The sequence below is a fragment of the Nicotiana tabacum genome, chromosome 20, assembly GCF_000715075.1.
Source record: "Nicotiana tabacum cultivar K326 chromosome 20, ASM71507v2, whole genome shotgun sequence".
Lineage (NCBI taxonomy): Eukaryota > Viridiplantae > Streptophyta > Magnoliopsida > Solanales > Solanaceae > Nicotiana > Nicotiana tabacum.
Window position 1 is genome coordinate 49547201 of NC_134099.1, and position 22004 is coordinate 49569204.

Here is a 22004-nt window from a genome sequence, read left to right on the forward strand (position 1 = left end):
TACTTACATTTATTGTTTATATTCAGTGTGTTCTATTTATTATTATTCATTTTATTTCTCATTATTGGTCATAAAGAGTTGCAATCAAATTTGTCATAACTGTTAATCCCCCATCAACTGCCCTTAGCCGGGCATCTGACCCCGTATACGCAAGCTCGAGGCCCCGATTCCCAGCCATTCGGTTTGATTATTACACTATCTACAAGCTATTATATTATTTTCCAATCCTTCACTTAGCATCTATTATTTAATCTAATTTCTATTACCATTTTCAAGGTAAACACTTAAAAACTAGCATAAAAATAAATCACATATTTTTAGAACCACAAAATCAAATCTAATTGTTATTACCATTTTCAAGGTAAACAATTTGGCGCCCACTGTGGGGCTAAAATTAATAGTGGTTGTTTTCTTGTTGGTTTACCATGTAACAGAAGATATCTTTCACACTTTTTCTTGTCCAAGAATATTTGATTTCAGGTCAAAATGTCTAACTTAGTAAACGCATGCGAAAACAACGGTCTTAAGGACTATGGGGAAAATGGTGTAGTTGTTCCAGATGTTGGTGTACCACTACGAAACCCCGAAGATGCACCAATTTCAATTCCCCTAGACATGGTCTCATGCAATGTTCAACACGTCGATATCAGCTTCGACAATAACAGGAGTACACACCAGGAAAGTCAATAAGAAACTCGAAAACATCCCACCGAGGAAGAAAGAGAGGCGGACAGGAGAAATGGAGTGGGAAACCCTCATCACATCGTTCATATGATCATTGGGGGGACCAATATTCCCCAAGGACTCGTGACCAAATGGGTAAAAGTGTCCAATGCAACGGAAGGGCTAATCTGGTGTCGCGTGACCAAAGACATCCTTGCGTTCAGCCAGGAAGATTTCGAGACCTTGACTCAACCGTATAACGATGCACTGGTAATTTCTTTTCTTTTGAATAACGTTCAAATTAAACGTATGCTCGTGAATCCAGGTAGCTCGGCCAACATAATCAGGTCGAAGGTAGTAGAACAGCTCGGGTTGCTCGACCAGATCGTACTTACCTCCCGGGTCCTCAACGACTTTAACATGGCTAGCGAAGTAAAAAAAGGGGAGTTCACCCTCCCAGTCAACATGTACAGTGTAGTTCAGGACACCAAATTCCATGACATCGGTGGTGACATAAGGTATAACGCTTTGCTTGGTAGGCCGTGGATACACAACATGAGGGCAGTACCGTCGACTCTACATCAGATGATGAAGTTTCCAACAAAGGACATTATAAAGATAGTATATGGAGAACAGCATGCGGCAAAGGAAATGTTTGAGGTCCACTTGGAGGCATCAAATCCTATACACTCTACCTCGGAAGAGCCAGGAAGCAAACAGACCCCCGAGGATGATGACGAAGATTTCCTCGCTCCCCGAACCTTCGTTGCCCCAATAGAGTCAGATGCAACGAAGTTGACTATTGAAGAGCTAGAGCAAGCTATTTTGGTCGAACATCTCCCAGATAGGAAGGTATACTTGGGAACAGGAATAACCCCCGAACTTTGGAAAAAACTCACTCAATTTCTTATTAATAACATCGATTGCTTTGCTTGGTCCTATTTAGATATGACAGGGATCCCACCGGAAATAACCACCCATCGACTAAGTGTCGACCCCAGATTCAAATTAGTAAAACAAAATAGAAGACCCTAGTCCGAAATAAAACATACATTCATCAAGGACGAGGTAAGAACACTCCTCAAAATAGGGTCTATTAGTGAGGTAACATATCCTGAATGGCTAGCTAATGTGGTGGTAGTTCCCAAAAAGGGAAATAAGTTAAGGATGTGCATAGATTACAAAGACTTAAATAAAGCATGCCCCAAGGATTCATTCCCATTGCCTAACATCGATCGCTTGATCGATGCCACAGCCGATCATGAAACCCTCACTTTACTCGATGCCTATTCGGGGTATATCAAATTCAGATAAACCCCGATGATAGGGAAAAGACTTCATTCATCACAAAGTACGGTACATAATGTTACAATGTAATGCCCTTCGGGCTGAAAAACATGAGAGCCACATACCAGCGCCTAGTTAATAAAATGTTTGAGCATCAAATAGGCAAATCCATGGAAGTTTATATTGATGACATGCTAGTTAAGTCCCTACGCACAGAGGACCATTTGACTCATTTGCAAAAAACATTCGACATCCTTGGAAGCCACAACATGAAACTCAATCCGGAGAAATGTGCCTTCAGAGTGGGTTCGGGCAAATTCTTAGGCTTCATGGTGTCAAACAGGGGAATCGAGATTAACCCCGATAAAATTAAGGCCAACAAAGAAATCACGGTGGTAAACAATGTGAAGGTCGTACAATGGCTGACCAGGCGGATAGCAGCCTTGGGTCGATTCAGATTGAGATCATCAGACAGGAGTCATCATTTCTTATCCCTACTCAAAAAGAAAAACAACTTCGAAAGTACTCCGGATGCCAACATGCCTTAGAAGAGCTGAAGCGATATCTAACTAGCCCACCTTTACTCCACAAACCAAAGGAGGACAAAACGTTGTATTTATACCTAGCCATATCCGAGATAGCGGTAAGTGGTGTTCTAGTTCAAGAAGAACAAGGTACAAATTTCCCTATTTATTATGTGAGTCGGACCCTGGGGGATGCCAAAACCATGTATCCGTAACTAGAAAAATTAGCTCTTGCATTAATAAGCGCGTCACAAAAATTGAAACCTTACTTTCAATGCCATCGTATTTGTGTTTTAATAACATATCCTCTTCGACGAATATTGCATAAGCCCAAATTATCAGGTCGACTGGCCAAATCGGCCATCGAACTCAGGGGATATGATATCGAGTATCAACCCCGAACGGCTATCAAGTCCTAAATTCTAGCGGATCGTGGCCGACTTTTCTCCCTCCCTCGTGCCCAAGGTAGAGAAAGAGCTTTTACTAAAAGTGGGCACATCTTCCGGGTATGGACCCTATTCACCGATGGCACCTCGAACATAAGAGGATCTGGTCTCGGCATTATTCTGAAGCCGCCTATGGGCAGCATAATCATACAATCTATAAAAACTGCAAGATTGACTAACAACGAAGCCGAATATGAGTCTATGATTGCAGGTTTGGAATTGGCTAAAGGCCTAGGAGTGGAAGTCATCAAAGCAATATGTGATTCCCTCCTGGTAGTAAATCAGGTAAATGGGAGCTTCGAGGTTCGAGAAGACAAACTGCAAAGGCACTTAGATAAAATTCAAGTCACATTGCACCACTTCAAAGAATGGACACTCGTCCACATACCTCGAGAACAGAATAGCGAGGTCGATGCCCTCGCGAACGTGGGATCATCTGTCGAAGAAGACGACCTACTACCCGGGGCTGTTGTTCAGTTATCCAAATCAGTGATCGAAGAAGGTCATGCTGAGATCAACTCCACTAGCCTGACATGGGATTAGAGAAATAAATATATCGATTATTTGGAAAGTGGGAAACTACCCGCAGATCCAAAAGAGTCAAGGGCCCTACGAACCAAAGCATCCCGATTCTCGCTCGATGAAAAAAGAACTCTATACAGAAGGACCATTGATGGGCCCAGAGCAGTATGTCTGGGGCTGAGGGACACAGATTATGTGCTTCAAGAAATCCACGAAGGCACTTGCAGAAATCACTCTGATGCCGATTCCTTAGTCCGAAAGTTGATCAAGGCAGGCTACTATTGGGACAACATGGAAAATGACACCAAAAGAATTAGTCCGTAAGTGCGACAAATGCCAGATATTTGCCTCTATGATTCACCAACCCAGTGAACAGCTGCATTCGGTCTTATTGTCGTGGCCATTCATGAAGTGGGGGATGGACATTGTCGGACCTTTACCAACGGCACCAGGTAAAGCTAGATTCATTTTATTTATGACTGACTATTTCTCAAAATGGGTGGAAGCACAGGCCTTCGAAAAGATAAGAGAAAAAGAAGTCATTAACTTCATCTGGGACCACATCATGTGTCAATTCAGGATTCCTTCCGAGATAACATGTGATAACGGGAAGCAGTTCATCGGAAGCAAAGTAACACAGTTCCTCGAGGATCACAAAATCAAAAGAATCCTGTCGACACCCTACCACCCATGTGTAAACGGTCAGGCCGAATCCACAAACAAGACCATCATTCAAAACTTAAAAAAGAAGTTGGAAAGCGCTAAGGGAAAATGGAGAGAAATAATACCCGAAGTCCTATGGGCATATCGAACAACTCCAAAATCAAGCACAGGAGAAACGCCTTTCTCTCTAGTATATGGTGCCGAGGCTTTGATACCGGTCGAGGTCGGGGAACCAAGCGCCAGATTCCGACACTCCACCGAGAGCTCAAACAATGAGGCCATGACTACTGCCCTCGAACTATGGGATGAAAAGTGAGAAGCCCTGGTCCGCATGGCCGCGTGAAAACAAAGGATCGAAAGGTACTATAACAGGAGAACAAATCTTTGACACTTCGGAGTAGGGGACTTAATCCTAAGTAAAGTCGCCCTAAATACTTAAAACCCTAATGAAGGAAAGCTAGACCGAAACTGGGAAGGACCATACCGCGTCCTCGAGGTGATCGTCAAAGGGTCCTACAAGCTAGGTACCATAAAAGGCGAACAGCTTCCGAGCAATTAGAACATATCAATTCTCAAACTTTACTCTGCTAAGGATCCTAATGGAAGACGCTGAAACAACCCCCGGCTCAAAGACCTTGGGTTTTGAAGCATGCGTTGCACTCTTTCCTTCGATCAGGTTTTATCCTAAGAAGGGTTTTACCGGCAAGGTTTTTAACGAGGCAACATCTATATGCTACAAAAGGAGAACTTAACAAGTATTCAAGGATCCTCTTCAATCAATCTCGAATATTAGGGGGCATCCCCTCGGAGAAGTCAAGATGAGTCAAAAGGGGTCTCGATAGGAAAATGATGTATCAGACCAAACGGTCGAATGAACTGTGTCCGCATAGACGAACCAAGCCCTTGACAACAAAAACATGTATACTTGTTCCAAGTAATCGAAGAATATTTTTCCTCCATTAAAAGAAGTCTGTTACTTTTGCAAGAAATGGCTCCAGAGCCAAAACTTTCCTGAACACTCGGAGACTGACATCGAAAGATCGAGTCTATAAGACCCCACGTGGGAAACCTCAAGCTCATAAGGCAGTGCCAAATCCGTAAGACCCAGAGCAAGGCATGAGGCAATGCCAAGTTTACGAAGAACAGCTCCAGAGCCATAAAACTTTCGATGTCTCGGGGACTATTGCCGACTACCGTGCTGTCGAGCTATTAGAAACTCAAGGTCGTAATCCCCCGAGCGGGCAATCTTGAGCCTAAAAGCCCTCTATGTAGTAATACTAGAAAATATAAGACCTCCACGAGGCATTATTAATAGTATAAGACCTCCACGAGGCATTATCAACAATATAAGCCCTCCATGAGGCATCATCGATGCTATAATACCTTCGATATGCCCAAATCTGTAAGACCTCAAGCCATGCATGAATTATACTTGTACCAAATAAGTTATCTATAAGACCTCAAGCAAGACATGCCCAAATTTATAAGACCTTACAAAAGGCATAATCCCGATCTTAAAGTCAAGGCTATATATCCGAACTTGTAACACCCCTAAAAAGGCATACCCTCGATATAGATGCTGAGGCTACCTCACTCGGGGACTAAAAGACTCCGGCCAAATACAATGACTAAGGTCACAAGGTTGTACCAGCCAAACTCACGTAACTTGGGGACGCCCGACTGTCGCTATAAAATCACAGGCCTTCAACTACTTCGAAAAAACTTTGAAAAGAACTGGTTAATCAGGCTACCCTCGACATAAGCAAAAGAGCTGTGATCATATCAGCTCCAAACAATAGGCTTCGAAACAATTCAGCTATCTAGCGAAACCTCCGGAGGTGCTCATTTATCGCTACATAACGGCTCACAATCGAGGCCCTCATCGAGCCGTCGAAGAGTCAGGCGAATAGAAAAACTTTAAAAAAGTCTTTAACAAGGGAAAACAAAGCCTATATTAAGAGATCATATCTACCCAATGCTTAAGAGCCACTATCGCCAGCCTATATTAAGAGGTTGTACCGACCCAATGCGTAAGAGCCACTGTCACCAGCCTATATTAAGCGTAAGAGCCACTATCGCTAGCCTATATTAAGAGGTCGGTAACTGTCGCCAGCCTATATTAAGAGGTTTTACTGACCCTATGCTTAAGATCCTAAGAGCCAGCTTAAAATTCGAAAACTTAAGGGTTAATGAGCTCAAGTCGAAATCTGACTCGGAGACTGAGCTCGAAACAGTTAACTAAAAATGCCTAAGGGCAAATACGTAAGAGCCTACGGGCCCGCCCAACAAGCCTCAGGGCTGATTTGTAAACCTAAGGGTTTTTTCACCTCATATCCCAATTCATCTGGCTAATCATTGACGAACGTCAAAATTTAAAGCAAAGGACAAACGAAAAAGCCTTTACATACATTTTGGAAGGTACACAAAGGTGCATTTACAAGACCTATGTCTGAAGCCCTTACAAGGGCAAAAAAGTAAGTAAAACCCTAATCTATCACCGGGGCTATGCCTTCAATGGCTCCCTCAAAAATTGTGCTTTCAACAGCACCGGCCATAACCCTTGGGTTTTAAACGGCCTCTCCCCCTTCATGGATCTCGCCTCCATCTTCATCATCTCCCGGGTCACTACTCGACTCGTCTTTAGAGGATAGCAGGGTCGCGGCCTCCTCTTCTAGGGTCTTCACCCTCTCGATCTCGACAGAAAAATCAATTCCCCTCACATATATATCCTTGAGAGTCCGTCTCTGAGATTCTAAACGAGCATGCTCCACAGCTCGAGTCAATCATAGTTCAGCCTCCTTAGAAACTTTTTTGGCCTGAGCATTTACGGCATCATCATCATCTTTGTACGAAGATATGAACTCCTCGGCTTCAGCCCTAACCTTGGATAACGCAGCAACCAACTCAGTATGAATATCCATGTACTTGTTACTCTCTGCCCTTGCATCATCAAGTTGATGCCCGACTGAGGCTACCTCCCCTGGAGGGAATTTCTCTCAGAGACTATCTCACTCACGTACCGTTTGAGTTCAAGAATTTCGGAGTCCCTAGCTCGGAGTTGCTCCTTCATTAGGACATCTTTATTCTCCAGCTACAAATATCAAACCGAATGTGTTAAAATACTAAAGTCGAGTAAATATGCAGACAAAAAACAATCATGAACTATATAACCTGCTCAGTGAGATGAGTCATGTCTCGGGACGTCGCCTCCAAACAATCCCGAAGTCCACAGAGTTCCTCCTCCCTCTTAGTAGAAAGAGCTCTAAGCTCATCAGCTTCCAAGGTAAGTTTCTTGTGATCACCCTCATAACTAGTCAGCTCGGTTTGAAACTAGGCAAAGGTCTAATTATAAAGCACCTTGGCCTGGAACCATGAAAGAAATAAGGTTAGCAAAACAAAAATCAGGACACCAAGCAGAATCTACAAGAAGATTACTTGCTCGCAAAGCCTGTCAATCTCACTGAAGATAAGCGAGGCATAAAGCTCAACTTTTTTCTCAAGCGCAGCGAAAATCATTCCAAATACATTTTTATCTTCGACGGACGCCCCCACGTCGAAGGACTCTTTGTTTCTAGAATCCCGCATCTCCCTCGGAGAAATAGTCGATCCCAAAGGGGAATCGCTCACTTCAATAAACCCGACTGGATTAATCGTAGCCACCTCTTCTTTATGAAGAGCTTCAGAAATAGCCTCCCCCAGATCGCCTAATGTAAGCACCTCAGCTCGACGAAAGTTTTTGCCGAGGATATCACCCGGTGCACCCTCGAAGGCCTTTTCATAACAACAGAATGAAGTTCCGATTTAGAAGGCATCGACTCTAAGATATGTAGGATGATCAGGTTTTCTCCTGCCGCGGGTGCTTCCGGGGAATCATCCTTCCTTTCGCCTTCAGCTCGGTGACTCCCCGGTGCTTTTGGAGCTAAGGTTGCTGAATCAGCCTCAGTATTTTCCACTTTGGCTTTCGTGGATTCCGGAGAATGGGTCGACGCCCCCTTTATCTTTTTTTCTCTTCGTCAAGCTTCGAGGCATTTTCTTCGCCAAGCGGTGTTTCCCTTATCAAGGGGACCTCCCCCAGACCTGCACAAATGCAAAGTATAAACATAGGGAGTAAGAACAATATCAACAGTAGTTCTTTTATGAGATACGATTACGGTAGAAGTAGAGGCTCACCCTGGTCCTTGGCTTCCCGTAGAGCATGGGGCTGATCGCACCACACGCGCTCAACGTACGGGAAAATCGAATCCATCTGGTTGACCTAGCCTGAGAGATCCTTAACAGCATTGGGATACACTGCGACAGCTGCATCAGCGAAGAAAGTTAGTTCATGGGGAGATGTACCTACAAGGAAATAAAAAAACATTTAACCAGCATATATACTTACATTTCATGTTCCAACTTTCAGGGAACGGCATCCTCTCTACTGGAATTAGGTCCAAAGTCCTAACTCGTACAAAACGTCTCATCTGTCCTCCGTTCTTAACCTCATCGGTACTGGCAAAAAAGGGCTCTCGAGGCCCGACAGTGGAGCTTAATCAGGCCCTCATGGAAGAGTCGGGGACTATACATCCTGATCAGGTGATCAAGGGTTAAGGGCATCCCCTTAACCATGTTCGCATAATATATGGTCATGTAAACAATGTGCCAAAATGAAGGATAAATATGGCCGAGGGTTACTCAATATCGTTTGCAGAAGTCGAGGATCACGGGGTCTACTGGAGGCGAGGATGGCTCCACCGGGAAAAGGGTAAATGGATAAGTATACACACTGAGAAAGTCGGCCTTGCATGTCGTTATATCCTCCCCCCGAGAAGGAATCTCTGCAAGCACCGCGTCCCCTCAGCGGTAGTCGGCCTTTATTCTTTCGACGTCTACTATTGAACTAACATATTGAGACATAGGTTCACATCGTCCCGGTTTCGAAGAAGGTTTTTCGATCTTAAAATCGGAAGTCATTTCAAAGGCTCTTGGAATGCACTCCACAGTGCGAGGAGGCAGTGTTGCTTTACACCTAGACGAGCGCGAGGAAGAAGAAGGCACATCTTCCTGAGGATCAGGGGTGGAAGTTTTCGCCATTCTTATTAAAGAGGGTTTCAGAGGAGAAATGGAAATTGCATTTTAGAAGAGAACACGAGAGAAAGGTAAGAAGAATTCTTTTGAGGGCTAGATTGTGCAGTGGAAAACAAGGGGTGAAAGAAGAAGTATTTATAGAGGTCTAACGTGCAAGTTGGAGCGGACCAAAGGACAGCTAACCGATGTAATTAATTCAAGGATTTTAAGGGGTGTGTGGATGCGACCTTTAGACTTCGCATTTTGTCATGTCGATTGTTTGATAGGGTGTGACCACCGTCGCCATGGAAGTATCGAAGGGGAAAGAATTCGAGATCGTTTGTTATAATTTTTACTCTAAGAAGCGCAGGGACTATCTGTATACAGATAAAATCGGAGAACCCGATTTTACGATCGTTACGTCTTTCAGTAGCTTTACCTCGAAGGCCCGAGGGCACGGTTTGAGGTTTCGGCCTCGAGGGTTCTTTGTTCCTGACCTCAGGGTAGCTTAAATCGATGGCTATCATGGATAAATGGGAAGTTCCCTAAGCACGTGATCAAAGCTGACAACATCTACAAGAATAGTACCAGTCTGTACCAGGCTGCTGAGTAGTTGTACCAGATACATTTTTTTGTAATAAATGCATATGTACTACGTTGGAATTTCTCCTTTTATATAAAGGGGACCCTTAGCTATTTTTTGCACACATGACAACAACACACATAACATTCAATACAAGAACATTCTCTACTCTCTAACACATTCTCTCTTGATTCTATTATTTACACCATTGCTTACATTTATTGTGTTTCATTAATTGTTCTTCATTGATTGCTCATTATTGATCATAAGTAGCTCAGATCAAAGCTCATAGAATTGTCAGCCCTCATCGGCTGGTCACAGCCTAACGTTTAGCTCGACCCTGAGGCCCGTATAACCTGGTTCGAGACCCCGATTCTCAGCCTTTCGGTTTGCTTAACATACTGACTTTAAGCTCTTAGCTTACTTTTAACTCTCACACTTAGTATCTACTACCTAGAAACTAGCATAAAAATAAATCACGTATTTTTAGAAGCACAAAATCAAATCTAATTGTTATTACCATTTTCAAGGGAAACACCTCTATAAAAATTGCCACGACCTCTTCCATGAGACTTTTGTGCTATAAAAGATATAGTAGAATTAGGAAGTATTTGTCACACCTCCTTTTTACCTACACTCCGGGAGAGGGTATAAGGGAGTTTTTTCCAACTTAAAGTGACAATCGAAACGGGATTATTTATTTATTAAATTCAGAGTTGCCACTTGAGATAATTTTATGGTGTCCCAAGTCACCGGTTCAAATCCCGAATTGAGGAAAAGATTGACTCTGTATTACAGTCCGCGAACCAGAAATCTGGGTAAGGAATTCTGTTAACCCGGGAGAAGGTGTTAGGCATTCCCGAGTTCCGTCGTTCTAGCACGGTCGCTCAACTGTTATAGTTGTCCTAATTATCTGATTTTTACACGTTTTAAACCTATTGTGCATTTTTTAACTTTTTAGCCGCTTTTAATATTTTGAAAAATTCAAGGTTATTTAAAACACATCGTAAGCCACGCTACATGAAATGCACCCGTGGTTCGTGACACGTTCTATTTAACCTTGTTGGAAATTGAAGTCGGGTCACATGAAATGCGCACTCGGATTTGAAGATTTACGTATCACGATCATGCCACTTCAGGCCCATCGTACAAGAGAGCCTTATCCAAGACCTCCACTTTCCATGGAGAAAAAGGTCTTTTGTGCTTTCAAATTCATGAAGCTTATGCATCCCATACTTTGAGCCAGCACTATAACAAGACTGTTGGTATCCAATTGCTTCGACAGGATAGAAATTCGAGGGAAGTGAAAGACGAGGCAGAACTACAGCAATACTGTCCTTTGTGACCAAATACGAAAAATCATGAAAACTACAACCTATAGCTTCGTCAACTATAGCATCCCAAACTTGAATGTTATAGCAGCTGTCATCATTTACAGTCAAGTTTACATGTAAACTGGAATGAACAAGTTGACACTTGACATTTCCCTCAGTATATATTTCTCTTCACTAGCCGAGTGAGCCCAAAAGGAGAAAAACAAACAACAGCATCTTCTTTGGATCCATCTATACCAATGAAAACTTTTCTGCTATGGCATGAATGTGATCTACTACCAAAAATCCTATTCTTATTTACATCGGCAGCATCAGATAGGCTACTTCCATATGAGCCATATTTCCTTAACATTTCAAGTATGCTTAGACTAATTTCTATCATTCCAGTTTAAACAAAACAACTCAAACAATGTATAATACCAAACAAGTATAATAGTAAAAGTTATAAATAAATTAAAATGGCCATGAGCTAATCTTCACAATACCAGACAACGATAAATTCTCATTTTAGCATGGAGTAAAATAAACTAGACAGATATTATTCGCACACCAATAAGAAATAAGATCTGAAATAAAAATGAACAAAGTTGGAATATAACCTTAAGCAAAACGACTCGTCTTCCAATTTAAGAAGGAATCTCAAGTATGCATATGTGAACAGGCCATGGTTGACCAAGAGCATTCAACAAAATTTAAAACATGGACCACGAACCGGAATAAACAACTCGCAGGCGATCTCGACTTAACCGGAAAGCCTCACTAGCGGCCTCGAGAAGAGCCTCGTCTCAGTAGGGTCGGAGCTGCTGCATTTTTGCAGCTTTTGGGGTCATTTTTTGGCTACTTCGATGGCTAAAAATGGTTAAGAAAGCAGTGCTTCAAAGCTGGTTTTTACAGCTGAAAAAATGATGTTACAAAGGTGACGTTTCAGTTATGTAAAAAGTGGTTTTGGGGTGATTCAAAGCTGAAGTTTAGGGGTATTTTGAAGCATTTTAATGGAGGTTTCTCAATGGATTTTTGGAGGAGAAGACTAGCTTTAATAAGTTTTATGACTGTATTTTTCATGGTGTTAACACAGTAAGAGTGAAACCAAGTAAAGAAGAAAGGAAAAAAAGATCTAATGTTGCTGCCCCTTTTCTTTGTTTTTGCTCGTTTTCTATTTTTTTCTGTTTTCTTGTGCTCTCCTTTTTTTCCGTGTGTAAGTGTGTTGTCTTTTTAAGAGAGACGAGAGAGAGGGAAAATGAAAGTGAGATGGGGGTGTGAGCTGTAGGGAATAATTCTGCTGCCTTGGAAAGGGACGTATTTGTAGTGGGCAAGAAAGAAGAATAGAAATGCCATGTAATTAAAATTTCAATGTATATTGATACAAGACAAAAAATAGACTCCCCCCCCCCCATAAAAAAGTGAATGTCCAGGTGATATTGTAACATGCATCTTCAGTTTGGATTGAGTGACCCCGTGAGTTTGTTGCAAAAATTGGATGAAGGAGAATCTTTAACAAGCTCCATTTTGATTGGTTATTGCTTCTCTTTTTCTTTTTTTTTCTTCTTGAAAGTAATAAATAGACAAAGTAAATAATACTCCTACTTGACTAATATAGAAAGATTAAAAAAATACTAACTACTCAAAATTTATTTATTAAAATCCTTAACTTGAAAAGGATAGAGTAGACCCGTTAAAAATATATTTTGGAACCTTTTCTTTCTTTTGAGAACAAGAACACAATTACAATTTAAAATTGTGACTATTTTTGTATTTTCAAGATTATATAAAGATAAAAAAAATAAGGTACTATTTTTGTATATTTTTTATTTAAATTTATGAAAGATACGTAAACTAAAATATTTTTGTAATTTTTATTTTTTGTGACGAAATAAAGTAAAAAAGTCAAAATTAGTTGATATAAAGATATTAGGCCTAAATTAAATATTAACGTGCTAAAATATGAAAAAATCTTGGGGAGGGTCAAAAATCACATGTCTACAGTATTTGTTCCATAACTTCATTAGTGTCTTCCCTCATTTCAAATCCTCCAAGGGAATTAACAAATTGGTTAAATGTGGGGTAGGGTGGTTTCCCCAACATTACAGTACGAAGGGTCTTGTATTTGCTCCCAAGACCTCTACCAAAATTGATTACTTTGCTATCTTCGTCCAATGGTTTGTGTATCACCACAAGACTATCACAAATTCCTTTGAACTCTTTTATGTATTCATCTATGGATTTTGATCCTAGTTTTACTGTTTGAAGTTGTTGCTTATATTGAAACTCCTTATCCTTCATTGCTTGTAGGTAAGTATCCTCAAGACACAACCACATTTATTTTGTCGTGGAACATCTTATAATGAGGAACATTGACTCTTCTGTCATTGTTCCAGAGAGCCAACTTCTAACTAGAATATCATTCTCTTCCCACTCCATGAATTTGGGGTTAGCGTTGGTCTCTCCTTTCTCATTTTCTAGGAATTTATTTGGAGCCTCTTCTTTGATAATATTTGTTACTTTCACATGAAGAAGTACATTAAAAAATAGGCTCATGTTGTTAGCTCTTGGCTTGATGAGAACATACATCATACATGGAATATTTATACAACTTCATGAAGGACTCCTTCAAGCATAGGTTTAGCTACGTAGACTATTCCAACTATAACTCTAGGTTTCAGTGTTATCACAAATCACTCACAACATTATCTACAGATAACTACTCATAGTATTCTAGTTATACATGAACTCATATACAAGGCTAATGATATCTGCTATGTTTTAGGTTGTAGAGTCCATTTGGGTCCCATCTCAGTTGTGTGTAGTCTAACAATTTTCTATTTGAAGTATATGTGTGTGTGAGAGAGAAATCACTAAAAAATTTAAAATAATATTAGCTGAATTAATAATTCTCAGAGCTGAATAGGTATTAAATAATAAGAACCTAAAGTTTAAACCCCTATCATATTTAGATTCTAAATTCAAGTATATTTTGAAGCCTAGTTGGTTAGCATCTCATTTCTTGAATATTTCTACTACTACATGCGAACATTCGCGACAATTTCACTCATCATAAATGGCACCGACCATATATAGGCCCCATTTCTTTGGTCCACGGCGTGCAATAATAAGACAGAGTTTCAGCTCATCACAAATCAATTTCGTTGTTGCAACCCATACATGGCCAGTAAAGCTTCCCTTACCAAAAACTCTCCCCTTTCCCCTTTTCATAAACCATAATTTGATGTGCAAATGCCACTTCTTTCTTTATGAAAATGTTTAGTGATGGGGTCCTCCTCAGTAACTAAAAAAACTGTCGGTTGTCCTTTCGGTTTCTATTAATTATTTACTTCTGCTTCTTTAAACCCCATTCATGTATGTCTCTAGATATATTGCTCAGTTGAAGAGTGAGCGTGAATCAAGTCATTGTATGAGTTAAAATAATTGTGGTATAGACTTATAGTAGTTAGCTTCACTATTCAACATGTTCTTGAGTGTTTTTCAAGGGATGGTCACCATATATATTGTAATATTTGAGCCTTATGTTATAAGCTTAGTGTTCCAATGCTCCTCATCAAAATATGTTTTTGGTATGCCATACCAAATAAGAAGTAAGTTGTTAAGAGAGTTACAATTATATTCTCTAACAAACTAATTAACCCTTATATATCCAATTTTGAAACGATAATTACTATTAGTATAGAGCCGGTAACTAGTATATAAAGTCTCTATTATATATATAAAACTATTTTATACTCCTACAATATAATATAGTACCAATTACTTGGCCACATACAAAGAGATTAGTGGGCATGGACTTGATATAGGCAAATAGCGAGCTAATTGATCATATGCACTATGTAATGCTAATGTTAACAGATAGAGACAATGATATTTTCTCAATGTAAGGTGAAATATTTACATATTAACATCCTTATAAATTCATTTGTAACTGTCATGATCAACCTGGAAACCATAGCCACTTAACTATATGTGACAAATGCACAAGCAGCCAAACTCTATTTTGATGGGACTAAACATAGTTTGTATGAGTAGGACCATCCATTGAACAAAACATTATTCCATAACTAAGCATTTAGGTAACCATTTTTTCCAAAAGACAGGAATATACACTTTGAAAAATAGAATGATCAGCGCTCGCTTTACGAAAAAGTCTATTTTTCTATTAGGAGGAAAGGTACTTTACGACTTAAACAACTGGTCTTTAGTGGATAATGAATAGATTATTCCCAATTAGAGTTAGTGAGAATCTTGGTACGAAAGCTTGGTACTCTTGGCTATCTTACTCTGCATGTCATTAAACGCCAAGATAATGTTTCAAAAGCTATCCAAAGCCCAAAGTTGTACTACTATTATAAACATTAATCTTTTAGTCTAATTTCCACTATCTCGCACGGACAGCCTTATATGCTCAAACTTTAATTGCACATTGGAGACTGCATTAATAAGAGACACAACTAAAGAGCTTCTCAATGATGAGGAGACACAAGGAGAAGAAGCTGCAATAAAAATTATTGACATATGATGAAGAATTTAATTAATTTCTAATTATCAAGAAGCCTAACCCATAATTGGCCACTCATTTTCTATATGAGCTATTGTGGGGTGAAAATATATACCTATTTGTTACTTTAATCATTAGCCTTAATATAATACTACCGGCATTTAAAGTATGCGTTGTTTAATTTAATACTAGTACAACTCTTTACAGATAAGTTATAATTAAATCCAAAAAGAAAAGTTATAATTAATTCCTACAAAACTAGGCATTTGTTAGAATTATATATACTACATTACTTTCACATTTATAAGAAATATAAGATTGAAAAAAAAAAGTTGCGAAGGGATTTTTTTTTTTCTTAAAAAAAAAAAAAGCAAGAATAAAGTGAAGCTTTAGAATATACTTGTGTTCATCTTTTCTTTGTTCTTTTGCTTTCAGAAACTTTAACAAATAATTCTGATTGAACCAAAAAATGTGACATCCGTTTTAGAATTTGTATGGGACCCATGTAAGTACTTGGAATGGTACTTTAGCAATTTGAGATGATAATAAGGGTATATTTGGCTGAATGGTCTTATATAAAGTGTCAATAACCACCTCATTTCAGTATTTCACTACTTCCTACTAAGTTCCAATTTCCAACATAATAACCACGTCCTGAAGTAGAAACATTCCTCTTCAACAGTTTTTTTTCAAATGAAGAAGAATTATAAACACTCTCCTCTCATCTTTCTTCTCGTTCTTTTACTTATTTTCTTCACTGCATTTTCAATGGTATCAGTTGAGGCTAGGAAACACCATACAAAGAAGAGCAAAATACACCACAAACATAGGAATAGGAATAATAAGCAGAAAAATGGAGGTGGAAATAAAGCACCAGATTGTTCAGACTCTCCTTCTCCAGCTCCTTCTCATGGTTTTTACCCTACACAGTTTCCCATTTTTGACATCTTGTCCTTTGGAGCCAAAGGTGATGGAGTTTCTGATGATTCCAAGGTAAAGCAAAGATAATTACATAGATTTCTAAGTTGTATGCACCGATAGTGTAAATTTATTTATATTACTAGGTCATTTACAAGAATATTACCGATATTTGGATAATATTTGATTGAAGTTGGAAAAAAAGAGTATCTGAAGTTTAAGTTCAAAAGGCATATTTGTAAGTTGTTGTGTTTGGACATGACTTATATTTCACTTGGAATAACATTGATGTTTTGTGAGTGAACCGTTATTTCACCTGAAATTTTCCTCAAACGAAATAAGTATTTCAGTATTTCTAATATCGTAGTTCGGTAGTTTTAAATACTGATGGCCAAACCGTTATTCTCGAATATTGATTAAACAATATTAATAGTGTAAAAGAACTTTACAATATTGTGTATAAAACATAACTCCATTGTATTGTAAAAGAACTTTACAATATTATGGTTTTAGTCAACAGTACTAAGTTTAGTCTAACCATGGAGAAAATCTTCATCTTTGATATATGTATAGGCACTTGAAGGAGCATGGGAAGCTGCTTGCAAAGTCCAAGGGGCTACTCTACACATTCCTTCAGAATTCCAATTCTTAATCAATCCCATTACACTTCAAGGACCATGCATGCCTAACTTTATTTTTCAGGTTAATTTATAATTAGTATTCTATTCTATCTTCCACGGTCTCTATTTAAATACCCACGCCCAAAAAGCCCTAAAGATTAATTTTTTGTTCACTTGCAAAAAGAATATAACAGGAAATATATATATTCTTTGTCGGCTAAAAGTTCTCCTTTTTTATGATTTAAAAGTTATTAGAATTTTGTGGAATTAAATAATTAAACTGCAGGTAGATGGAACTCTCTTGGCTCCTTCAAAAGTAGGAACCTGGCCCAAATCCAGCTTGTTCCAATGGTTAAATTTCAAGTGGATGCACAATTTTACCATCCAAGGAACTGGCACTTTTGATGGCCAAGGCTATAACTGGTGGAAACTTTCTCAAATTGATTATTTCCAGGTTTGTACTTTTGTACCTCTAAGAATATTACTCTTAACTTTACACCGAAAGTAAGAACAAACGACAGCCTTAGTGAGGTAGGAGGTTAATTAGAACCCTTATATTATTTCTAATACAATATTATATTATGGGATGTAACTTCTACATGTTAACGGTATAAAAACTTTTTACAGTATCACTATATTTTAATATGTTGTACCTGCTTTAAGCACACTCATTAAGGAAATACTAAATTCTAGATGAAAATAATTAGTGTGACTAAACACCCTTCATTAAATGTTGCACCATAGTTATAGTAGCACTTACTTCTCTTCTGAAATGTGAGGAGCAAATGACTTTTTAGGGATACGTATATAAGGGTAATTTTTAAAAAACAAATTGAATTTTTTCTTGATTATATAAATGGACACTTATTTTGTACCAAAATAAAAAGTAAATTGGTCACTTATTGTGTAAAAATTATATTATGCTTTATGTTATTACACATGAACTAAGAGAGAGTCAAAGTGTTTTACCTCCGTAAACTTAGTTGAAGAATGGGCACATGCGCTCCATCTCCTTTAATAATTTCTTAGAACATATAGACCCTAGTCATAGTATCGAGTGTGCGAATAAAGTTTTACATTAACACTATTTATAATGTTGGTTATGCGAACAAAGTTCAATATTTATAACTAAAAAGATTGGGAAGTTACGTATAAAGTGTAGGGATATCCTAATTAATGGTACGATGTGACACCTTTTGAGAAGAAGAAAAAACGTAGGGGTTTGGACCAAAGCAGATAATTTTATACCATATTAATAGTATATTTGGGCTGGTGTAGCCCAACACATAATATCATTAAATTAAACCATCTTTACATGTTAATGATCATAATATTCTTCTCTCATTTCATATTTTTTTATATACAGGAAATGAAGACATCTAAAAGCATTCCTGATATAAAACCGACAGTAAGTAGAATATATAAGGTGTCTTCCCTTTATTTAATTAGCTGAATGCAGTTATGATGAATAATTTTTTCTTTTTAAAAATTTGGATGACAGGTTTTACGATTTTATGCTAGCTATAATGTGACAGTTCGTGATATCAAGATTATGAATAGTCCTCAATGTCACCTAAAATTTGACAACTCTAAAGGAGTAAAAATCAATAACGTTACAATCTCTGCACCAGGAAGTAGCCCAAACACTGATGGTATTCACCTTCAAAATTCTCAAGATGTTGAGATCCATCATTCCAATATAGGAACAGGTAAACATTCTTCTTATTAACTTGGCTTAATTAACTATTCCCTCAGTCCCAAATAAATTGGATTACGAGAGTCAATTATAGCTTTTTCTTTTTCTTCTCATAAACAAAGGAAAACGAAAAAGTATATACGATAGTTGCTACCACGTGCACTTTCCCAAAGTTTCTAAAGGTCCCATGTCATCCTCCTTTTTCAAACGATAAACGGTCACTAAACTAACTTTTTGTCTTTCCCCCAACATTAAAGTATGTAATATTATAAAGAATATTTAATGTAGTCCAAGTGATTCGTGGTGTATAAATGCCTATGTACCATAGCTTATATAATTAATAACAGTAAGAAAATTGACACCTAACTTTATCCTTGAAGTAATTGTTGGTACACCACTAAACTATTAAAGTGATTAAATTACTCAATCCAATGTTATTGTCCATTAGGACACTTTAGGTAAACTTATTATGATTTGGTAGTAGAAATGACCTAATTAAGATTGCATCATTAATCTAATCTCAATAATTCTTTGAATAAACAGGAGATGATTGCGTGTCAATTCAAACTGGTTGCTCTAATATTCATGTACATCACATAAATTGTGGTCCTGGACATGGGATAAGGTAATTAATTCATTCATTTATCTTATGAAGCAAAATTATGATTGTATATTAGGAGTAAGCTTACAGTTTATCATAGCTAGTTTGATATGCTTATATGTAGTTTCTAATAAATTTTCTTTTCTCATATTATGATAATCCCAGCCTCGGAGGACTAGGTAAAGATAAAAGCGTTGCATGCGTTTCAGACATCATTGTTGAGAACGTGAACTTGGAAAGCACTATGTATGGTGCAAGGATAAAGACATGGCAGGTGGGTGTTACATATTAAAAATTGGTTAGTAATTAACAAGCCTAAATTCTTTCGACACTCGTAGTTAGTTAAGCATTTAATTTATACATTAGAAGTGTAAAATCTTTTTATACTATTAGTGTTATACAACTAATTTAGCAGGTAATATGCGTTATCTAAGGAATGAAGAAGATTAGAGACCCAATCAAATATTGGTGATGAATCCCTCTCCCCTTCTTTTCTCTTTTTTCCCTTTTTAGAATAAGGGAGGAAAGAGAAAGAATAAATTTGTCTTGTTTTCAAGATTACAACTCTCACATTTTAAGAAGGTTTATATATAGATATCTGTTTGATGACCTACTATTATAAAATAATTTTTATACGGACGGTGTATATAACTTAAACAACAGATAATGTATAGAAGTTATAACTTGTTAGTAAGTTAGTATATAATAAGTAATAACGTTAGTTTCTTTGTAGGGTGGTCTTGGATCCGTCAAGAACATATCATTTTCGAACATTCAAGTATCAGATGTTAAGGTTCCAATCATGATTGATCAATATTACTGCGACAAGCATGTGTGCAAGAATCAAACAGGAGCTGTAGCAATATCCAACGTTAAATTCAATCAGATAACAGGAACTTACTCTGCCAAACCAATTCATCTAGCTTGCAGTAACTCAATTCCATGCACTGACGTTGATCTAATTGACATTCAATTAAAACCATCGTTTAATTATCGGGGAATTCAGCAGGGATTGTGCTGGAATTCTTATGGAAAATCACAAGCACCACTTCTTCCTTCAAGTATGGATTATTGTGTAAGAAGGGGAAGTGGCTTTGTTAGAAGAATATCAAGATCCCATGAAAATGTCTGCTCGTAAAATTTTATGTATAGCCATTTAATTTGCTAGTTTTTTTAAAAAAAAAATTTCTCTTTCAGGTATTGTTGTAAATTTGTGTCTGTTTAAATTTTCCTTGGTTGTTTTCTCCTTCCCCTATGTTTTTTGCGGTCGGAAGGCACAAGTTCTAGCCAGTCTAGAAATATGCAGTTTTTTTCAGATATATAGATGAATTTTGGGCTGTATATTTTCAAGCATTCTCTAAGTTTTTTTCGCTCTCATTTCTTTTTCCTTTTTATTATTTGCTGAAATATTCGAATATCTTCTACTCTTATTGTCACGACCCAAAAATCCATGGCCGTGAGGGCACCTAACTCAACCCACTAGGTAAACCAACTAACAGACAATATAACTCATCAGAGATTACAAGAAAATAAAGAATAGATAATTGAGCATTTACAATTTACCCAAGACCTGGTAGTACGACTCATGAGTTTCTAAGACTTGGAATTTGCAAAGCTAGTACGAATATATATGCATTATGTTTGAATGATACATAAACAGAATAGTAAAAGCTAAGCTGCCAAGGACAAGAGGCAGTTATATCCCGAATGTGCGATCATCTTCCTAATCAGCACCCGACATCACCAACAGCTCCACTCCCAAAATTTGTGCATATCGTACAGAAGTGTAGTATCAGTACAACCGACCCCATGTACTGGTAAGTATTTTGTCTAACCTCGTCAAAGTAATGACGAGGCTTTTAGTTAAAAATGCTTGTTGCTACAACCTTTACCGTAAAATAACAGTAAAGTAGTTTAAAGTATAACGAATACAAGTATCAATTGCAGTTCGACAAGACAGTCAATAATTAAATAAAGAAACCATAGTAGAATGTTTACGATCTTAATTCCCTGGTAGGAGATGTATGTTCCAAAATGTCAAAACGTCAAATCACATGGTACGGCAATACCTTCGTGCTTTTACCTCATCCTCACCATGTATAAGTAAATTTATGTAACAAATCAATTAGCACGGCAAAATCCTATCAACTCATCTTTCGAAATGATCGTGTAACCGAACCAACCATATGATAGTAACACAATAATAGGAGTTACAAAGTAGGAAATACGCAGGTAACAGCTGCAGGCATAGTTAGAAAATACAAAAATACATGCTGCAGGCATTTAGGAATAATTGGTGCATTTAGGAATTAGTTAATTATACTTTGGTTGTTTAAAAGCGAAAATCACAAAATACGCATTTTTGTTGTCATCGTAATTTTATTAAAATGTTTTAATTCGTGTGATATTTGTTGTTAGGTATTAATTAATATTTGTATGTTTAATTTTGGTTTTTAGGAATTTTTATCTAAATTATAAGAGGGAAAATATCTGATTTGGGCCGAAAATTCAACTGAAAATCGGGCCCAAACCAATACAGTGACCCAGTCCAAACCAGGTCTTCCAGGGATGCCCTCCAAACGACATCGTATGAGGCA

At 38.0% G+C, this 22004-nt stretch overlaps 1 protein-coding gene across 1 annotated transcript; it reads left to right on the forward strand.

Moving 5' to 3' along the window:
* The first annotated feature begins 16195 nt into the window (after nucleotides 1-16195).
* Nucleotides 16196-20707, forward strand: LOC107830702 (polygalacturonase At1g48100-like). Its single transcript, XM_016658337.2, has 8 exons — nucleotides 16196-16565; nucleotides 17064-17192; nucleotides 17397-17564; nucleotides 18477-18518; nucleotides 18612-18819; nucleotides 19350-19431; nucleotides 19573-19681; nucleotides 20141-20707. The coding sequence occupies exons 1-8, from the start codon at nucleotides 16266-16268 to the stop codon at nucleotides 20543-20545; spliced, it is 1443 nt and encodes a 480-aa protein (XP_016513823.2). The 5' UTR covers nucleotides 16196-16265; the 3' UTR covers nucleotides 20546-20707.
* The last annotated feature ends 1297 nt before the right edge of the window (nucleotides 20708-22004 follow it).

Excerpts from the sequence above, each read along its gene's own strand:
- LOC107830702 (XM_016658337.2), top strand. The coding sequence starts at position 16,266 with ATGAAGAAGAATTATAAACACTCTCCTCTCATCTTTCTTCTCGTTCTT. Across the intron at positions 16,566-17,063 it reads GAGTTTCTGATGATTCCAAG|GCACTTGAAGGAGCATGGGA; the intron begins GTAAAGCAAAGA and ends ATATATGTATAG. Across the intron at positions 18,519-18,611 it reads TTCCTGATATAAAACCGACA|GTTTTACGATTTTATGCTAG; the intron begins GTAAGTAGAATA and ends TTTGGATGACAG.